The sequence below is a fragment of the Thunnus maccoyii genome, chromosome 21 (genome assembly GCF_910596095.1).
Source record: "Thunnus maccoyii chromosome 21, fThuMac1.1, whole genome shotgun sequence".
In the NCBI taxonomy this organism is placed as follows: Eukaryota; Metazoa; Chordata; class Actinopteri; order Scombriformes; family Scombridae; genus Thunnus; species Thunnus maccoyii.
Window position 1 is genome coordinate 17635356 of NC_056553.1, and position 20125 is coordinate 17655480.

The 20125-nt window shown below is 39.4% G+C and overlaps 1 protein-coding gene across 1 annotated transcript in view; it reads left to right on the forward strand.

Annotated features, from left to right (window-relative positions):
- The window catches only part of ofcc1 (orofacial cleft 1 candidate 1), a 95794-nt gene that overhangs the window by 45246 nt on the left and 30423 nt on the right, over positions 1-20125 (forward strand). Inside the window, exons 18-20 of the mRNA XM_042399661.1 lie at positions 13973-14221; positions 16568-16820; positions 17310-17473. Coding sequence (XP_042255595.1) covers positions 13973-14221; positions 16568-16820; positions 17310-17473 — 666 coding nt within the window. The remainder of the gene's footprint in view (positions 1-13972; positions 14222-16567; positions 16821-17309; positions 17474-20125) is intronic.

Below are 20125 nucleotides of genomic sequence, written 5' to 3' on the forward strand. Positions count from 1 at the left end.
GTGAGTTTCCTGCTGGTTATTTTTAATCATATCATTTAGTTTAAATTTGTTAACATAAACTAGCAACCAAATTCATTTCCACTGCCTCATGGACTAATCTGTCCTAAACAAAAAGAAAGTGACACTTGGCAAGAACTTTGTGAGAAAGCAGATAAATTGTATAAGGGGTTATATTTTATATTTCATACTTAAAAAACAGACAGTGTCACCTTTTGTACCTTGATCAAATCTCAACTTTTTTGCATTTTGAATTAATATGGACTTAAGTCTTGAAGATCATGCAAAAAAAAAATATGGATTATAAGTTTGAAATTCACTTCAGTTTTACAAATTTGAGACAAAAAAAAAGAAACTAATTTCTTTTGCACCAATATTGCATATTAGCCAGTCCAAACATTGTTCAGCCTATACCCATTACAGTATGCCACTATGTGGTTTCCACTTTACACCAAAATGATGCACAGGAGGTTTGAAAAATTTTGTTTCCCCCTTCATCATGGCTTACAGCATTTGATTTTAATGAGAAAACGGGGTGTATGAAATATAAACAAAGCAGGAAGCATAGAATTTCAAACACCTTGGCCATGTGTTAAAAGCAACAAGGTGCAGAACTGTATGCCCATGGAGCATCAAAATAGGCTAAAAGCAAAATTGCTTATTTCAACAAAAAAGTCACAGGTATTTGTTTTTATTTGAACGTCAACTAAATTAAGGGGAGGGGATAACCACACACTACACTAGGGGGGGAGCGAGAGAGACAGAGAGAGCGAGTCTTATGTGTGTGTGTGTGTGTGAGAGAGAGGGATCAAGACAGAAAGAGAGCTCTCCCTGGAGATTTAAAAGTACCCATGTTTCCTCATTTCTGGGAGTTGGTAATTTATAGCTGCTGGTCACATATTAAACAAGATCAGAGACTACTCCCTGACATCTTCTGAACATACTGGGGGAATTCAAATGATTACCAGCGTATCCTGCCAACAAATGACGACACAGGGACTATCTTGAGGGAGAGTGAATACAAAACGAACACAGAACCCAGGCAGGCTGCACACAAAGGGACACAATTAAATGGTTTTCACAATTATTCATAGTGCCGCTTTTTACCTCTGAGCAGTCGCAGGGTTCTGTGAGATGAGACGTTTGTCAGTCATAGGTACGGATTGAATTGAGTTGGAGCCCCGTCTGTTCCCTGACGCCCTGTGAAGGTGCTGCCGCTATTGATTTCATCTTTACAAGCACACACATTACCGTATCTCTGAGCTAAAGGCTGCTCTCACCTAATCAGAGCATTAGAAAGATACGGTGCCAGTGCTGGCTTTCACAATGAGGTAAAAGACACTGCAGTCTCAAAGTCATACCCTCACCCATATCTCCCACTGTGCTGTTTGACTTATCCTGGGCTTCTCTACATTACCTGAGGACTGAAAGAGATGCAGACAAAAGGGATTGTTTACAGATTTTTTTTATATTATTTGCCATAATGATGTCATCTCCATCTCTTCTGGCATTTTGAGAGCTCTGTTTGTATCTGTGTGTGCATGTGTGTGTGTGTGTTTACATGCATTTTTGTGCATGCGTGTGGGAGTGTGTTTGGGTTTATGTGTACATCAGTTCTTGAATGTGTGTGTGTGTGTGTACAGTATGTGTCTGTGTATACATGTATTTTATATGGGATGAGGATTCATACTGCAGTGATTGAGGGATATTACTGCCATCTATTGAGCCACAAGAGACTGAGCTCATTGAGATTTTTATAGGGCGTCCCAACACAAATGTGCAAATCAGATGCTCATGCATTATTGAGGAAACAGTTAGAAACAGTAAGATTTAGTTAGGATATTCTGAGAATCACACAAAAGCTTTAACACAGTGTATTTGTTTCCAGTACGTCACAGTCAGGAGCACTTTATTCGCTAAGTAAAATAAATATATCGGAAGGACTGTATTGGAATGAAGCAGAGAGCTCCACAGTGTGTACTCATACTGTAACCAGTATAACCCTGCACACTCACTCTGCATACAGTACATACTTGTAATATTTACTGTACTTAAGTTGCAGGCTGCAGGTGTGACTTCAAAGTGTATAACTTCACGCGAAGAACTGTCTATCAATTGTATGGCAACTGCTGGTATATAGTTTATATAAATTCATCTAATGAAGATGTCAGTCATACAAAGGTTTGCACGATGTACAGTAATGTATGCATTAAATGTTTACCTCATCTATGCATGAAAATACTGGGAGAACTTACTGAAAGCTGTCTAAAGACACTGTTTAGGTATTATAAAGGATATTGTAGATAAATAATATTTTATATTTACATTTTTTCTCTCAGTGAGGCCAGAGTCAACTGCTTTCTGGAGTTGCTTGTTGATTATGTTCTTTATTAGATATATATACTTTTTTTTAAAAAAAAGTTTCTGGTTGACAACCTCAAAAATGCATCTACCACCCCGCCCCCACACACACATACACACATAAAAAGACAACACACTAGTAACTTTTACTGTAAGTATTGACAATTGCAAGTCAAATTCTGAGCAAATGAAAAAGACTATGAAAGCAAGCCAGCAACGATTCTTCTTTTCTTTTTTTTTTGTGAGTAGTTCCTATGCTGCTGCTATCTGTTTGAACATGCATGAAAGCCTCTCGCCGACCTTCCAGCTTATTTGATGTCTACAAGTGTAATCTTAACCACCTTTTTTCTCACAGAATAGCACTGAGCAAAATCAAAGCACCTGATTCAATACGGCTGTTGTAATTCGATAGTACCAGTTTAATGCTTTTACACTTTAGAAGGTACTTCAAGCAGTACTTTATAGTAAGTGTGCTCAGCACAGTGATAAGTCAATGTTGCAAACTTGCATTTGAGCTGTACAAACCTCATCATCAAGTTTATAAAAATGAATTTGAGATGAGATGACATTTTAAAATTGCAACATATCTTCAGTATTAATATAAGAACAAATTGTACAAAGAAAGAACTATAACCTTTCTCATCTTAGTTGTGCTTTAGCTATTATCAATGATTCCTACATGCTGTACCTCACACTGATTTTGATTTTCATGCATCCACGATTATTGCCAATTAGCTTTAGCATTATGTCTCATCAATGTCACCCAACTTTTTTTTCTACTCTGGTTTTGAGGAGAGAAACCTGTTTTAATCAAAGTCATTCTCACATAGCAATTAGATCTAATTAGTCCAATTATCAAGATTCTAATTACACTGAAATATACCCCCTAAATCTCATATCAATTATAGTATGTGTGACTTGTCCTGATCAGGAGACATGAAGAGAGAATGAGAGACAGAGTAAAGACAAAGCTTGGTGGGAGGTAAAAAAGAAGAGCATCCTCATCCTCCGGAGGCCAAATGACTGCTGACTCCATCTGTCCCCAAAGGTTTTTTTTTTTTTTTCTTTCCAAATGACTGTATGCCCATTTGGGGATAAATGTCACTTAACCTTTATTCATTTGTTTTACATTCAGAACTATTTTCTTACTGATTATGATGTTATGATTATTTACATCATGCTTGTTTTGTTTAAATCCTATTCCTAAGATGAGTGATGAGTCAAAATAAAAAAGTTTTTAACATTCAAGTCCAGTTAGTTATCAAACACTGTTGTTAGGTCTGGAATAAAGTGGCAGAAATCATTGTGGTGGAAATAATTATCACCTGTATTGAATTCAGGCCTGACCTTTAGAGGCGCATTCACACACATGCCAACTTGCGGCAAGCAGTGTACACAAATACACAAACAAGCACAGACCTGCACAGTATGTTAGTATAGTGGTGCAGTATGGCACTGTAGGTGCACCAGCAAAACACTCACGCACATGCACATACACACACACACACACACACACACACACACACACACACACACACACACACACACACACAAACACACACGCACAGCCTGTTCTTGTTGTGGAGTCAAAGGGAACACACTGACCTAATTTCCCCCAGTTAGCTCGCCTCGTTGGGGACCAACGTTCCTCTCCACCAGTTTCCCCCAACCGAGCCTATCAGAGCACTCACTCACTGTGTCTCTATCTTTCTGTGCCCTCCATCTGTTTGAGTCTGTATACATGCTCACGTATAAGATTAGTAGTAAAGTGTACAGTTATATTCAGGGCTCCTCATCTGCATTAGTCTATGGTACTAATTATATAAAATCATGTGTTTAAAACATAGATAACATGCTCCCTGCAGTGCATTACCGTTAGAAGTCATTCCTTTGCTAAAGAATGATTAACTATCATGGAGAGGAAGAGAGATCGGCCTGCAGTTACCGACAGAGAAAAGAGAGAAAACCACCTGAAACAACAGCCAGTTCCAGGCTGTCAATCCCATGCATACTGCAGTTCCAAATCACAATGCAGTGCAAGGGTCAATCAATTCTGATGTAATGCTGGTAGGAGAGGTGGGTGGAGATGGTAGTGCTGGTCACCCCTGGGTCTCTAGTGCTTTCCAGGGCTCTTTCCTGTGCTGAGAGGGCAGGAATGTGTCTGCGTGTGTGTATGCCCAAATGCCTGTGTGCATGTGTGAAAGAGAGGCCCCTGGCTACTATGGCCCGGGTGCACATGTTAGGGTTTTCTGCGTCCAGACGCGCCCTGGGTCACTTCGGATCTCACAGACGCACACATACACAATCATTGTGCTCCTTCCTTTATGGAAATCAGAGCTGTCAGCTCCCTGACAGGCTAACGTTGCAATATGATTGGTTAATCTGCTGTGATGTGGGTGTCAGTCAGAGCTGACTGCGGTCCCATTGGTGGTCTGGGTCAAATGAATGTGTTTCCCACAGACACGTAAGAGGGAGATGGGGGAGGGGTCTCATGTAGAGGAGAAGTGACAGGAACTATATGTGAAAGCATATGAGTGATTGTGTGTGATTTGTGCATGAGAGATTGTGTATGTGTGTGTGTGTGTGTGTCTGCGTGTGCTTGTGTGTGTGAGCAGGAGTTAGGCCAGAGGTGATGCTTCCCTCACGCTCTTCTTTTTTTTTTATCTGCAATCACTTGTTCCAGTCCGACATAAACATCTTAAAAAAGATGGCAAAAGTCAACAAACAACTCCCCAAGAATTTAAAAGTGGATTGTGATGGCTTTTAGCATGCAGATGCATACTGACTAATGCAGTGTAGCACAAACATGCACTAATGCACCGTGCCCTGTGTAAATAAATATGAACTTTTAGGAAAACATCACTGACAGGCAGCTCTAATAATATAACTGACAAGTTGTACATGTCGATGTTATCAGAATTTGATTCACAGTACAATTGTTGTGTGCGAGCATGATGTCATCAGCTCCCATTTTAGCAATTGTCAGTTAAGAAACAAGCATACTTGATTAGTAAGAGTTAACAGTTTGCCTTTGTCTTACACTTTGTTTGTTTGGAGGAACACATATATGAGATATGACTGACATTTATAAAAACACACATACACTCAGCCTTTAGCCCATTTATGGTGTTTTTTTCCCCGGCGTTATCAAAAATACCATCTTTTTTATTCATAGTTGCATCAAGCTTTGATCTTATGATTGAAGGTTGATTTTTTTTTTGCTTTTCCTAAGACAGCCCAAGATGTTTTCAAATAGTGGAACCACAGCATTTTCTTAGTGCAATAAAAATAACATTCAGAATGTTATTACCCTTAAAAACAACAAAGAAAAAAGTCAAAAAGACAAGTGAACTGTGTGATTCTAGAAAAAAGGAGAGAAAGCCATTGCACCCTGTGTCTTTGGGGTTAAAATACAGATCATGAACCACAACATCACTGTCTGGGGATCTTTGTTACATCTTTCACTCCCTCATTTACATCTTCCTGTCAAAATAATTTTAAAAAGAGGGAGAGAAAGTGATAAAAGAGTCTGGCCACATCATGAAGAAAACGGTTTTAAGACATTAACACTGTTTAATTTCATCCTGTTAATACAATTGATAAAACAAAAAAGAAAGTAATATGAGAGCTGCAGTACAGATGCCAGGTCAGATCTGTGACGCTGGATGGCATTCCAGGTCAGAAAAACTTTTTTTTCCTTGCTTTCTTTTTTCACTGTCCATCCCTGACTTAATTGCTCTCTGCACACACTCATACAATACATAGTTAGTCTCTCTGGCTCATAACTATTTCCTCCCTCTCACTCCCTCCCGTTAATTCTGTCTTTATCTCACTTTCTGTGCCTCTAATTTTCTCCATCTTTCTCTCTCCATCCTTTCCTCATTCTCTGCGTGTCTCTATCTCTCTGGTGACAATGTCCTGCAGTTATGAGACAAGGTCAGAGAAGTGAAATCCATTTAAATACTGATGCAACTCTCTGGAGGCCTATACTCAGCCTCTGCAGCACTCCTCCCTGTACGCCTCTCCCAAATTGATGAATGGATATATCGCCTTAGAACATTTATTATTTGTCCTGTATTAATCATTCAATGTATTGCACATTTAATGGCACGGTGTTTTGTGTTTTTTTTCTCAGTGCCCCAAAAAAGTTTATAGAGGGGAAAAACAACCTGTTCTTCATTGTTAAGAACTGTGGTAGTAGTAGTGGTGGTAGCTGTGTGTGTAACAAGTGCCTGGGAAGTCCCTGTGTGTTTGTTGATCCCAGGTGCATCTGCATTTGAAATGTTTCCACCCTAGTTTATGGTGCACCAAGGGACGTGCCATTTCCATGTTTTAATCCCCTCTCGTGCTTAGTCAGGCGCTCCATAAAAACGCCACATGTTTCACAGCAGTGAAACGGCTACCTCATGTATACATGTAAACTATTCCAAGGTGTGTGAGAAGGCAAAAACACATTTTTGCAGGAGGGATTTGTTTGGCTAGTGCAGCAGTCAAAAAGCCAGATTATCTCTTATCAAATAAGTGGTGTTATTTTGTTTTTTGGTTGGTACATTGATGTATATGTTCATTTCCTTTTTTCTACTTGTGGTCAACATTGATTTCTTTAATTGTAATCAAGTGGTTATTATTGTAACCATGACGATGAAAGTCCCCTAACCATAGCACCAAAGCAGAAATGTTTACGTAAACTGAGGAGTTATTTTGACCCAAACCAACAACTTTTCCAACCCTAATCAAGTTGTTTTTAAGCCTAAAACTAACCAGACCCATGACAGCGTAAGATCAGATTTTATTTTTGAAACAGTTCACTGATGGCATCGGATCAGAAAGTGTTTCTGTGTTTCATCCTGGCGGCCACAGTGTATTCTGTCGCCTGATTTAGAGGACTTGTTTTTTTTTAAATGGTATGACATGATGATGAAGTTGTTGTTTAGCGTTCCAGGTCTGAGTTTTGACATCATCTCTGACCACATGACCATGATTTTGAGAAAACTGGATGAAGCAGAAAGATGGGGGGGACAGCTTGTTGCTACGATGTGAAATTGTTCGCATTTATTGTGTTTCGTTCGTTGTGTTCGCAACAAACTGGGTAGTAATTTACTTTCTTATCTGAGTTGATTACATCAGTATGAACATATGTGCTGATTCTGTTTTTATTGCACTAGAGAGTCATCTTCAAAAATTCATAACCCAAACTCTGAGACATTGTTGCCCACATACAATAAAATGTTCCACATTTTACTCTTAATCATTACCATGATGCTGATTCAGTGTTCCTTCCTAGTTTGCTGCTTGGTTTCACATTACATCTAATCATTCATACAACATTTTTATCAGCTTGTGATTCTATGCCAGAATTGCATCTCACCCACTGCTAGCTAATCAACAGCACAGAGCACTTGTGGCCTTTTCCATGGCCTTCATACGCTTCCCTACATGTGAGAACCTCCCTCACGTTGTAAAAATGAGCAGCCAACTATAAGTCAAACAATGATTCCTAATTAAGTGGAACATATTTTTTTTTCCACTGCTTCTGATTATGCTCTCCTCTACTCCCCGTCAGCTGCAAATAATTCTGATAATTTGGTGGTGCATCGTTATACTATTTTAATTACATGATGATGGACTCCAGTTCTGAAGCTGAGTCACTATTCCATAATTCTCTTTTACTGAAACCACACCCCAAAATACCTGCCACTGCTCATTTTGTCAATGAAACTCATTCATATATATTCTCACCTAGCCAGGGTCTCTATAGAAGCCAGAGCTTATAAAGCCCCTAAATGATGAGGTAATTGTTCTCGGAACAAATAAAATAAGAATTTTAAATAAGTAAGGGGAGAGAAAGAGAGAGAAAGAGGGAACACAAAGTTAAATCTGAAGCAATTTTTTGTGATTTTTTTCCCCACAATATAAATAAAAAAAAATCTCAATATATATAAAAATGGCTCAATTATCTAAAAGCCTTGCAGGCATGTAGTCCTGCTCTGTTCAGCTTGTTTTTATGCACATATACATTCAAGGTGCTTTGGAAAATGATAGCAGCTCAGTAAGCAGTGATTATCATTTAATACATCTTATGGGAGCAGGTTTCTTTGTGATTTCCACTTCCTGCATTATATTTGTCCCACCTGTGCAAACCCTCTTATATGTCAGTCATTACGTAAGTCCGTGTGTTTCTGCGTAAATGTGAAGGGGTCAACAAAGCTTAATGTTTATACTGTGGGAATGACCGTAGCATCTGTGCATTATGCAAACTTGGACTGGTATACAAACATTTGTTCGTGTCTATGCAACACGGAGTTTATATAAATATACACATATAGAAAATTGTACTCTGATTCTTATCTTATTTATGTACATGTGTGGTTTACACACAAATATACTGATTCTAGACAATGGATATTGTAAAATGATGTCTTTGATAATTGTGAACAGCAGTGTTGAGGCCATTCAGTGTGTATGTGTGTATTTATGTGTTTGTCTAATGAATTCTTACATTGCATCTCATTGCTTTAATCTTGAAGTGCTTCACTGACTCATCATTTACTGGTAGGAGGTTAACCCTAAACCCTAAACAACAGTCCAATTAATAAGTTGTTACTTTACCTTATACTGTAGATATTATGCTCATGTTGTTTGTTTTGGTTTTTGGGTTATACACTTTCGCACAAACAATAGTCAGGTGCCCAAATGAACACTGACATGTTTTTCTCGGTCATTCATACTGGACATTAAGACATTCCTTCACAATGCACCTTCCATGCAAAAAAAGTTTCCAAAAAGTTTCCTGGAAGCTAATATGAGGCTTCAACCTTCCAAATTAGTCAAATAAATTCAGTATATTTCAAAGTTACTGTCTTTTAGTGCTGCAGCTGAACAGGAAAACACTGTCTATCAAGACACAAAAAGAGTTTTTTTTAATATATTTTAAAAAGACTGTAACTGTGGAAGATGTCCACTTTATTTGACTAACTTCAAATAAACTTTACCATACATTTGTGCTCAAAACGAGGCCTGTGGATTTTGTCCCGCATCACACACTGTAAGTGCATTTGGAGGAGATCTTCTCAGTATTAACTGGAGGAATGATTACAGCAAGCAAAACCTGTTTCAATGTTGATATGGGCACCTGACTGTTGTTTTAAGACAGACTCGAAAATTATGAACCTAATTATTTAATTAAAGGATAGCTTGTTTTTCAAAACAAGTTGATTTCAACTTGACATTTTTATTCACACACCCTTTGCCACATGTGTACACCGGTTTACAACTTGCAAACTCATTCTCACTCAAAGTTTTGTTTTGTTTTTCCATTTCAAACTAAATTAAAAACCTTAATAATCCCTCAGAGAGGAACTGGTTGTGAAACTCACAGAGGACAGATGACAGATACAGTCAAAATCCAAAACAAATGCATTATCAGCATTCTTCAAAGATGAAATGTAAACAAAGATGCGGTATCTTCAGTCCTATCTCTTGACACCTAAGATAATCACACTTCCATAATCACCACGACTCTCGTGCATCTGGGCCACTAAGAAAACAATCACGTTATCTGTCAATCTTTTAAGTCTATTTTCACACTGTATCTTTGCTTTCTCTATTTCCCCAACAGCTAACCATTCTTCGACTATGTGGGAAAAGATGTGTGGGTTTTAGTGCATTTATAAACAATGCCAGTGGCCCAAATAAGACAGTGACAGAAAATAACTTAATCCTCAAAATAAAGGGATAAGTCCAATACTTTAAGTGGCCTTAAACACTGGAGGGTTTAAGCCACCAGGGCTATGCAGAGGGTTTCTGAGGGTTACCTTCAGTCTCTTCGGCCCTGGAGCCTTCTTACCATAAATCTGCTATTTAAAATGTAACACTCCACTGTACTCCTCTTCTCCCCCCCGCCCCTCCATCTCTCATTACCCATGCTGTCTTAGAGGTTTAATACTTGTCTGTACTTGCTATTCACTCTGAACTATAGCACAGCTCCCGTTTGTTGTCATGTTGTACCACATTAAGGGACACAACCTGGGAAAACCAGTCCAGGAAATGGTTCTCGCTCCAATGGTTGACAGATATACGCTAGTTAAATCTGATTTACGGATGCTGGCATACTCTGACAAGCTTTAGAGAAGATGATGAGTCCTTTTGCAATGCGCTTTGATGAAATGAACAACAAACATATCAAAACTAAGATAATGAGGGAACAGCTTCTGGCCCAGATTTCACAGAATCATATAAAGTACAATTCAAATATAGTATTATGTGCCAATGCATGCCTGTTGAAATGGTTAGTTTCATCTTTAGGCTGCTACGCCACATGCTATCAGTCGTTCAGGGGACAAGCTGTGATATTGGAATGAAACCTCTTTCGTTCCTGCAAGATAAAAAGCCCACACCTCCACCCCCTGCCTTTCCCTCTTTTTTTTCTGTATTGTACTTTTGTAATTGGAGGTGCCATAATGAAATCAATTCAGTGGTGATAACAGATTTCACATCATGTTACCTGTTTCCCTTGGAAGAGGCCGCCACGTGAAGATGTCTAAAAATATTCCTCTTTCATGCATCATCAATATCTTCATTATATGAAGGATGGGCGTCAGGTTGTGTTTACTGTTTTCGTTTAAATGCCACTTGACAGGGTAGCATCTTGCCAATGTCTGTAACACACTGCTTTTTTTTGTCTACTGTGTAATTTCACTTTTGCAGACATGCGAAAAGCAGTTATATACCACACAGTGGTGATAAAGCTTGGAAGAGAATAAAAATGCCCTTGTCACAATCATAACAGAGAAGCAGAGACACACGTTTGCTTTACATTATCATCTTTCTTTTTGTGTTATACTTCAAAATCCCATGTAAACAAGCAACTTGACACTGGAATTGCACACTTTTCAATATACAGTCACAGCAAAATTTGTTTTTTTTGTTGCTGTGGCCTGAAAAGTATGGTTTTTTTGGCAATATCTACTGTAAATCTAAAGTGTCATGTTTCTTTGCTTCTTGTAGCCATGTATTTAAAAGATTCAGGGTAGTGCCACTGATTAATATGGAGGCCTTTGCACCCTTTATGAAAAGTTGTTCTTTAACCATAGAATGCAACTTTAATGTGACAATAGTAGTAAAGTACAAACAGCAGCAGTGAGCAGACATCAGATGAATTAATTTACATGTAATGAGAAAGAAGACACCATATAATTATTCCTACGTATACCATTATTGCATTTATTACCCTGTATGCATCTCACAGCTCACTGATCTCACACAGAAAATATACAGTATATTTGCAGTGGAGCTCTTGTAATACAGTTCATGCTGTAGTTTATAATCTCAACCACAGAGCTGACCGGTAACTGACTTTTATGACAGATGTTTATCCTCTCTGCTTGATTTTATTTCAACCATGAATATGCTAAATATGAATATTTAGCAGGCCAAACTGTTGACTAAGCGTTTTCTGAATGAATCCTGAGTTCTCCCATGTGTGCTGTATGTTACACCACTGCTCTTGTATGCATCCACTAAGGAACTTAACTTACTAACGAATAATTTTACACTTCAGAGAGTGTGCCCACCTCACAGGAACAGCAGAAGATGATCTCTTTTGTTTTAAATGCATCTGAGTGTGACTGTTCATATTTTAGCAGCAATAGGAGTAGGGAAGAAAACGCAATGCTGCATTTTGATGCAAGTCTAGCCTAATTATTTGGAGAGGTTGGGGGGGGGGGGGGGGGGGGGGGGCAATACAATTGATTCTGTTTTTTTTTCTTGTTTTTCGTCTTTAGGCAGTGTACCATTTTCCCTAGATACACACTACAAAGTGAATTCCTACTGTGCTCTGGGACACTCTGGTGAGACACAGGGATATCCACAGGCAAAGGCCTTAAGTCACACTCTGTGATGCTAACCATAGCTCTACTGTACACACCTACTTTAGCCTTGGTCTAATTACTGTCAGCCAGACGATAGGGGTCATTGGTGTCTCCTTGTGTTTACATGTGCTGTAATATATGCATGTTTCAACAGTACACACCAATTTACTATTCACTAACACACTACGCTGTTGCATGTGATGTCAAGTTTAATTTTTAATGGAAGACCATTACTAGCCCATTCTGACATATTTTGAATATGTCTCTCCTCTCCTCTCCTCTCCTCTCCTCTCCTCTCCTCTCCTCTCCTCTCCTCTCCTCTCCTCTCCTCTCCTCTCCTCTCTTCTCCTCTCCTCTCCTCTTCTATCCTCTCTTCTCTTCTCCTCTCCTCTCTCGCCTCCACTGCTCCATCTGTGTCCTCTATATGAAAGGGAATAGTTTAGCAGGCCTGACAAAGGGCGGCACAGAGGAGGCAGAGGTGCTGAGGGAAGCTGAGCACTGCTGGAAGGGATTCCTATCTGTTTGTGTGTGTGAGTGTGTGTGTGCATGTGAGAGAGAGAGAGAGAGAGAGAGAGAGAGAGAGAGAAAGAGAGGGAGTACATTTGTATACATGTGCAAATTTGAATAATTTTGAATGTCAATTTGAATACTACTTATCCCTACCTGTAATGTTTACTGCATATCTGTTGAGAGTCAATGTTGTAGAGAAAATTAAGTACTTGCGACTGTAAAACTAAAAATACAGTCCCCCGTTTCCTAAAAGCATCTCAATGCTAAGGTGATCGTAAAATACATTTTAAGAACCTTAGCTGGGTTTTAGACTGAAAACAGCAATGCATTAAAACAGTACATGGCGCTGGGCTGGTAGGAGTGTGTTGTTTAGGCACCGGTGAGACAATGAAATATTATCCAGGAAGTCCACTTGGAGAAACAAATATATGCATTTGAAGGCTTATCAACAGTTTGTAATACTCACAGACAGCATTTTACAACTCTGGAAAGGTATCAGCAGCAACTATTTTATCTTTCATCTTGATGCTTGTGAAACAAACAACAGAAATATGGCATCCACATTAGAAAATAATTCACAGGAACGTGCACTTGCATGTGTGCGATTGGCCAATGTAGCGCCTTGCCAGATGACGCCATGTCACATAGCAGCAAAAGCTGAACCTGGTTCAACTTTTGCTGCTGAACTGAACTACCACACTGACTGAATGGCCTCCTTCGAGTGAATGTTAAATATGTTAAGTTACTTTAAAGTGTATTCAGCATCATCTTCAGCACCACGGACAGCTGACATTAAGGAGCACTTAACGGTATGCGCGTGCAGTTGTTCTTACGTGCTGCTTTTCTAACGTGTTTTGAAATTTAAGAGCATTCGGAGGAACTTTTAAAGTTCTTAATTTCTGAGATTGAGTTTTTTTAGGAAATGGGGTCCAGGTCATTAGATCTGGTGAGGTAACTGCTGAGGTATACTTACTGTAATGTCAATACAATGCACATGTTGCTTTTTAACCTTTAATAGTATCATTAAAGATCAGCCTGCGTTCAAGTCATGTAGCTATGAATGTAATGTAAGTTGCATTAGTTCAAGGACATTTGACAGTTTGAGGATGACACTCAGACATTGTTGTGTTTAAAAATCTATTTTAAAATATTATGATCAGAAGGGAAAAAAAGTAAAGAAAAAACTCATAACCTCTCATGTATATTGTGCTTGATCCTCCTCTGTCTAAAAACAGACTAGGACTGAGTGGACCTGCTTCCTGTCCCCCATGCCTGTCCAACCGAGCCCGCCTGGCCCTCCGCATGCTGCCGTCCGAGCTGGGCCTTCTGTTGCCGCGGCAACAACAACTGCATAGCTGGCGTGGCTCCGTTCGGCAGCTCGGCCTCATTATGCTGCTGCTGGCTTTGATGTGGTTTGTGAGGCTCTACCTGCATTACTGCAGCCAGTGGCTCTACCTCCAGGCGATAGCAGTTCCTGTCAACAAGTGAGTTTGCTTCCTTTGATATCGCCCTGCACACACACACACACACACACACACACAGACACACACACACACACACACACATACACAAGGGTGGGGGAAGCGTACGGATACACATGCACACACAAAAAGCAGAACTACATAGACACTTTTTGAGCACACACATTGCTGCTAACATGAATCCCTTTACATGGAGGACAGATACATATATAGATTGCTGAAGCATGTGGGTAAATTGCACATGTGCACACACACAAACACACACTCACAAACAGAATTCATTGCACAACAGACATGCATGCAAGCTCAGAAACACACACATGCAAAGCAGGGTTGTGGGAAAATGGGGTGTGGACGGGATATGGAGCAGAGGAGAGAATGGGGATGTGCAGTGTGTATTGGAAACACACACACATACACACACACTGGATAATCATCTGTTTGGAATCCCCCCATTAACATTTTAACAAGACTCTCTCAATATTAACAAACCATTGCTGGGGGAGTTTGTTGATTTCACCACACGGCTCTAAGTCCCAAAAGGCTACATTATTTGGAAGGAATTTATTGTTATTATTTGGTACACAGCATTGAGAATAAACAGCAATAAGATACCACAGAACTGTTAAATCACATCTCATTGGCATATGGTGCTGATTTAATTCATCACAATAAAAAGGGCTGGCTGCAAACATGCATACAAGCAGGTTTTTATTACAATAGCATGGGGGTGCAAACATCACGTTAAATCATGGAAAGTGATAGAGGACAGCAAAAAAAAAAAAAAAAAGGAGAAAAAAATGTGGCTGAATGGAAAAAAAGGATGGACTGAGGGGGCGGATAGGAGGTGAAAAAACAAAAATGCGAAAACAGAGGGGGTCAACGTCGGATGACAACTTCCACATGTCCGAATCTGCTGCTTTCCCTTCGAGCATTTCTCTCTCCATGCTATGGCCAGAGCTGGCGGTGCCCAGTGAGAGAGACCAAGAGTGACATCAGAGTGGCTCATGTGATGACAGGCCTCCCTCCCCATTTGTTTCTATCTCAACCTCTCTTTTTTACTCTTCTCTATCTCTCTCTTCCTCCTCCTTCCTCATAATCCATCCCAGGCAATTAGTGGACAGCAAAGTGTGCACAGAAGCAACAAGGTCTCTTTTACACACTGACACAATCGGACCAGTCAGATGACCAAAATCAATGGTGAAAGACATATTTACATTCTAGGTTTTAAAAATCTAATGTAAGCTGCCAAATAAATGTAGTGCTGTACAAAATGTACAGTACTTCTCTCTGAAATGTAGTAGAAGTATAAAGTTACACAAAATGAAAATACTTCAGTCCCTGAAAGTTGTACATAACTACAGTCCTTGAATAAATGTACTTCCAACATTATTCAAGATCCACATTGCTTGGCGATAGCACTTGCTAAAGATCATTAGAGTACCACTTGCAGTTGTGAAATTTACAATACAATGTGACATTTGAAGACAAAGAAAAAAAATAATATTAAATGAACTGCCACTGTCAATATTTTATATGGAATGATGCAGTCCAAATGCTGTAGGTTTCATCCTATTATATGAAGATTCACTATAAATTAAATATTTCCCTGCCATTCTTAGAATGACACTGAACAATGTAATTTATTGGCAAAATAGAAATAACATTAAACTTGTCTATCTGTGCTGGCCATCCAGTGAGTTAATCTTTTGGAAGTTAGGAGATTTGCTTCAGATAAAACACCAATGGACCTCTTCAGTCAGATTAATGAACAGAATCTGAAAGGCGCTTGACTTTTAGAGCAAATCAGATGGGAATTAATGAGCAAAAACTGCACCGCTCCTCTCTCACCATTGGTTCTACCTCCCCCTGACTGATGGGAAGATTAAGAAACTCATGAGGCTTGCTGTAAATGGAGAGTCTAACTTACAATTGGGTGCTTTGAAAGCTCTCATGTAACAGCGCAGGTGATAATACTGTTATTTGTAGCATGAATGAGTTTGATTTTGATACTTTTTTGATATATTTTACCCTTTTTACATGATTTTTCAGTGAGTTGATATTTCCAGATTGTAATGCCAATAATAGTTTTCTTTAATACATCACATGTTAACAACAAGGCAGCACAGACTAGTGATGCAGCCTATGATAATGTTGATTGTCATCAAACTAATTAAATATGATTGAATCAACCACAAATAATATAATATAGTGTGTGAATTGCTGGGACCAGTTGCCCCTGAGCTGCAGAGCTTCGCAAATTCCTCATAAACACACCACAGACGTATTGACACATGCACATAATACACACACATGCACGTCACTCGCTTCCGTTTCCTCTCCTGCCAGATTCCAGTTCCACGCACACACGGTGGACCTCGTATACCAGAGTTCTTTGCTTCACACCCGGGAGGAGCTGGTGATGGTGGTGGTGGGTCCCCTGACCTTGAACGCAGTAACGTTCCTGCTGGTTCTGATCAGATGGGGCTGTCAACAGATATTTGGCTCACTCCCTTCCTTCACGTCAAAGTTTATCATGGCTCAGGGAGTGTGGACAGTCCTCAACCCCCTGGCAGTCTTTGCAGTGGATGCCGTCCTCGGGGTAAGTCACTTAAAAATAACTTGGACACTTGTGCACTTTAAATAGGAGTTCACTTTATCTTGGCAAAGTGACTTTATATTACAAAAAAAAAAGGGAGGGGGGAGGGGAGGGTGAGAAAGAAAATGTACAAGGTTAGATGGGTGTCTTTTTTGGCAGTGGGATGGATTTTGTCAGTGAGGGAGACCGAAATGATCTGGACTGTTCAGAGTTATGAATCATTTAAGGTAATGTCTAAATCAAAATGTACTATAATGGCATTGTAAAACTGTTATTTCTGACCAAATGCTATAATTCTTTGTACTGATGTTGATGTATTTGGGAGATTTGTAAGATGTGAGAGGTAAACAGTGAACTAAAAAGTATGTGATACCATCATGTGATCTCTTCAATGACAAGAGCTTCCCCATATTGCAAATGTCCACCCTAATACATCCAACAGTTCTCTTGTGCAGATATGTCTGTTTTTTCTTCCAATCTTTGTCTTCTCAGCGTCTTGCCTACAGCCCAGATGCACCAGTGGGTGATGCAGCCAAGCTTTACTGGCACTTCTATCGAGCTGACCAATCAGGTGCAGCGGGGGTGATCATCACTCTCTTTCTCTACGCAGTACTTCTCCTTCTGTCTATCACCATCCTCTCCATATATCTTCTCAGGTGAGACACGTAGGCAACAGTCAGGTGCCACCCAACAAGCTTGGTAAAGTGTGTCAGTAGCAAACATTTTCAACAACCTAAAGCTGCGTCTGAAATTCCACACTAACATGCTATTTAGTACGCTAAAAGAGTATATGAGATTTTTTTAGTATGTCCGAAACCTTAGTATGAAACCAATAGTACGTGACGTGCTTACTATTTCTGGGGAAATATTACAGTATGCAAGCATTGGACACTATGCCATGCATAAATATACCACAGTGCAAGGCAGTAGTGACAACGAGAGAGAGAGAGAAAGATTTTAGCTCTACGTGCACCAGTGACAACAATTTGGCACTTGGCTGAAAACTAAAGACAGGCAGTTACAGGTGTCATAAATCAGAGCAGTGTTTTTTTAGTCCTATAGACTATATATTGTACTCTTGTTTATACCTCAAACATGCTGCAAGGTCAAACATCTGGTAGAACATTATTTTGGAACTGACTTTTATGAGTCACTCCTTTAGAGCAAAAATAAATGCACCCACTTTGGCTCTTAAACTGATGCTATGACAGCAACAAGCTATCATGTCAGTGCATGTCAGTACTAAGAATTTCCATATTATATCACTGATGAAAAACACAGTGATGAGCATGCATCCATGGTCCCACAAACACTCAGTTCTGATTTTCACAAGTGGATCCAGTTCCTTTTGTCATATTGCTCTTTCACCCCTGACTTTGAGCTCTGTGTTTGACCTTCCTGGTGGCTGAGAAGCATAACAACACAGCTCAAGCAGTGAAAGTGGGGAATTACCAATTTTTAATTGACACAGCCTGTAGGGAACATCTGCCAATGAAAAGGAAGACCCTCTCTGAAACACTCTGGCCCTCACCAGCCTACTATACTCAAGCATCCATTCAGAAATAACCAACCACCCCCGCATCCTTGTGCCGGTTCCACCCCATCCACCATTCCTTTCCTTCCTCTGTCCACAGAAAAGCACAAAAAACAACAGAAAATGAAAACAAATGTTGATCTAATCCATTTTGATTTTATAGTCGCATGGAATTACTTATGCAGTTATGCATCAACCTCACACATCTACACACAGGCGCACACTCACACACACATTCAGCTATTAGACACAAAGGCAGGCACCACACAGTTGCCTTTTTGAACATACCATACTCTGCAATTGGTTGGAAAACTGAAAGCGTTTCTAATTCAAAAGTTAGATGTGTTTTGATATAGCGTGAACATGTAACCCTCTTACATTATCCGATTAGGCTGAATGTTTTGCATGGTTGGTATCACTGAATGTTTCATACATATTGAAATGGACTGCGTATATATGGTGGTGAACACAAACACTCTATCATAAAGCATTGTGTTTTCCACTCATGTCTTGCAGATTGAGGTCAGCCATGCTGAAGCATTTACTTGTTAGGTTTGTATTGTGATTTTGCACCTCAGACTGGTTTAAGTTGGTTTAAATTAACTGGTTTTATTTTTTTATTTTTTTTTTAACCAAGCCTTTATGTCCTTTAAAGAGCTGTTAGAAGCTTCTTATAGGGTGAAGATTAACACAAGAACATGAAAAAAACTCTCACAACTTACTTTAAGAAGGCTGGTCCCTAACTGCTGAGTCAAACATTGTCCTTTTTCTCAGTTTTACAAAATTACAGGAGAATAGCACAGCATTGCAATGTGAGGGCAGACTTAAACATACACCGCAGAACTATTGATTCAGAATTTTCAGCGTAAAAGATGACTATTACATTTTTCACATAATAGAAGGACATAATTTTTAGCAGCATGGAAGTAGAAAAGTAGAAGGGTGGGTTATAAATGACTGAATAATGTAACTCAGTATTCATCCAAGGTGTGTTCTCCCACCCTCATATAAGACCAAATTCCATTAACGGCTCAAAATGTAAGAAAACCCTTATTGAATTAATCAGTTTGAGATTGGCGGCCGAGGAGAGGGTGCCATCTAATTTCAGTAAGCGGGGCGCTTATCGGGCTCCAGCTAAATGGACAATATTAAAACAGCAGCCGGGAATAATGACTTCTGCCACTCAACCGCCACACGGGTTTGTATTGAATGTAGGCCACGAGGCTGAAGCAAGTCTGATAATTTTATGGGTTACAGTTTCCTATTGGCTGCAAGGAAGGGGCTCTGACACAGAGCGTGACCTATTTCTAAAAAAATGCCTCAGGCTATATGTATAGATAGAATGGACTGTTATCCTTTTTTAATTACATTTTAGGCAGCCTTTATTCACTGGCTGCAGAAATACACCTCTATCCTCTTTGAAACTTTACAAACATCAGAAACAGTGATGTGACATTGATAGTGGTGTTACATGCAAATCATTACAAGGCTTAAGACTACAAAAAAATACTTAGTTTGCATTCCCTACTCAGTTAATCAGTGCCTACATGTGTTTATCCTTTTGTGTATGTGTGGGCTTCTGTGTGTGGAAGGGTATTCAGTAAGTTAGCATATATATGTATATATATATATACACAGTATGTGCATACAGTATACAGTTTAAACAGGGACTCTGGTTAGGGGGCAGTGAGACTCGTGCCCTTTAGCCCAATTAGTCATTGACCACTTCTCCTTAAAGGAAAACTGCACTGATTGGTTGTTATATTTTATAAAA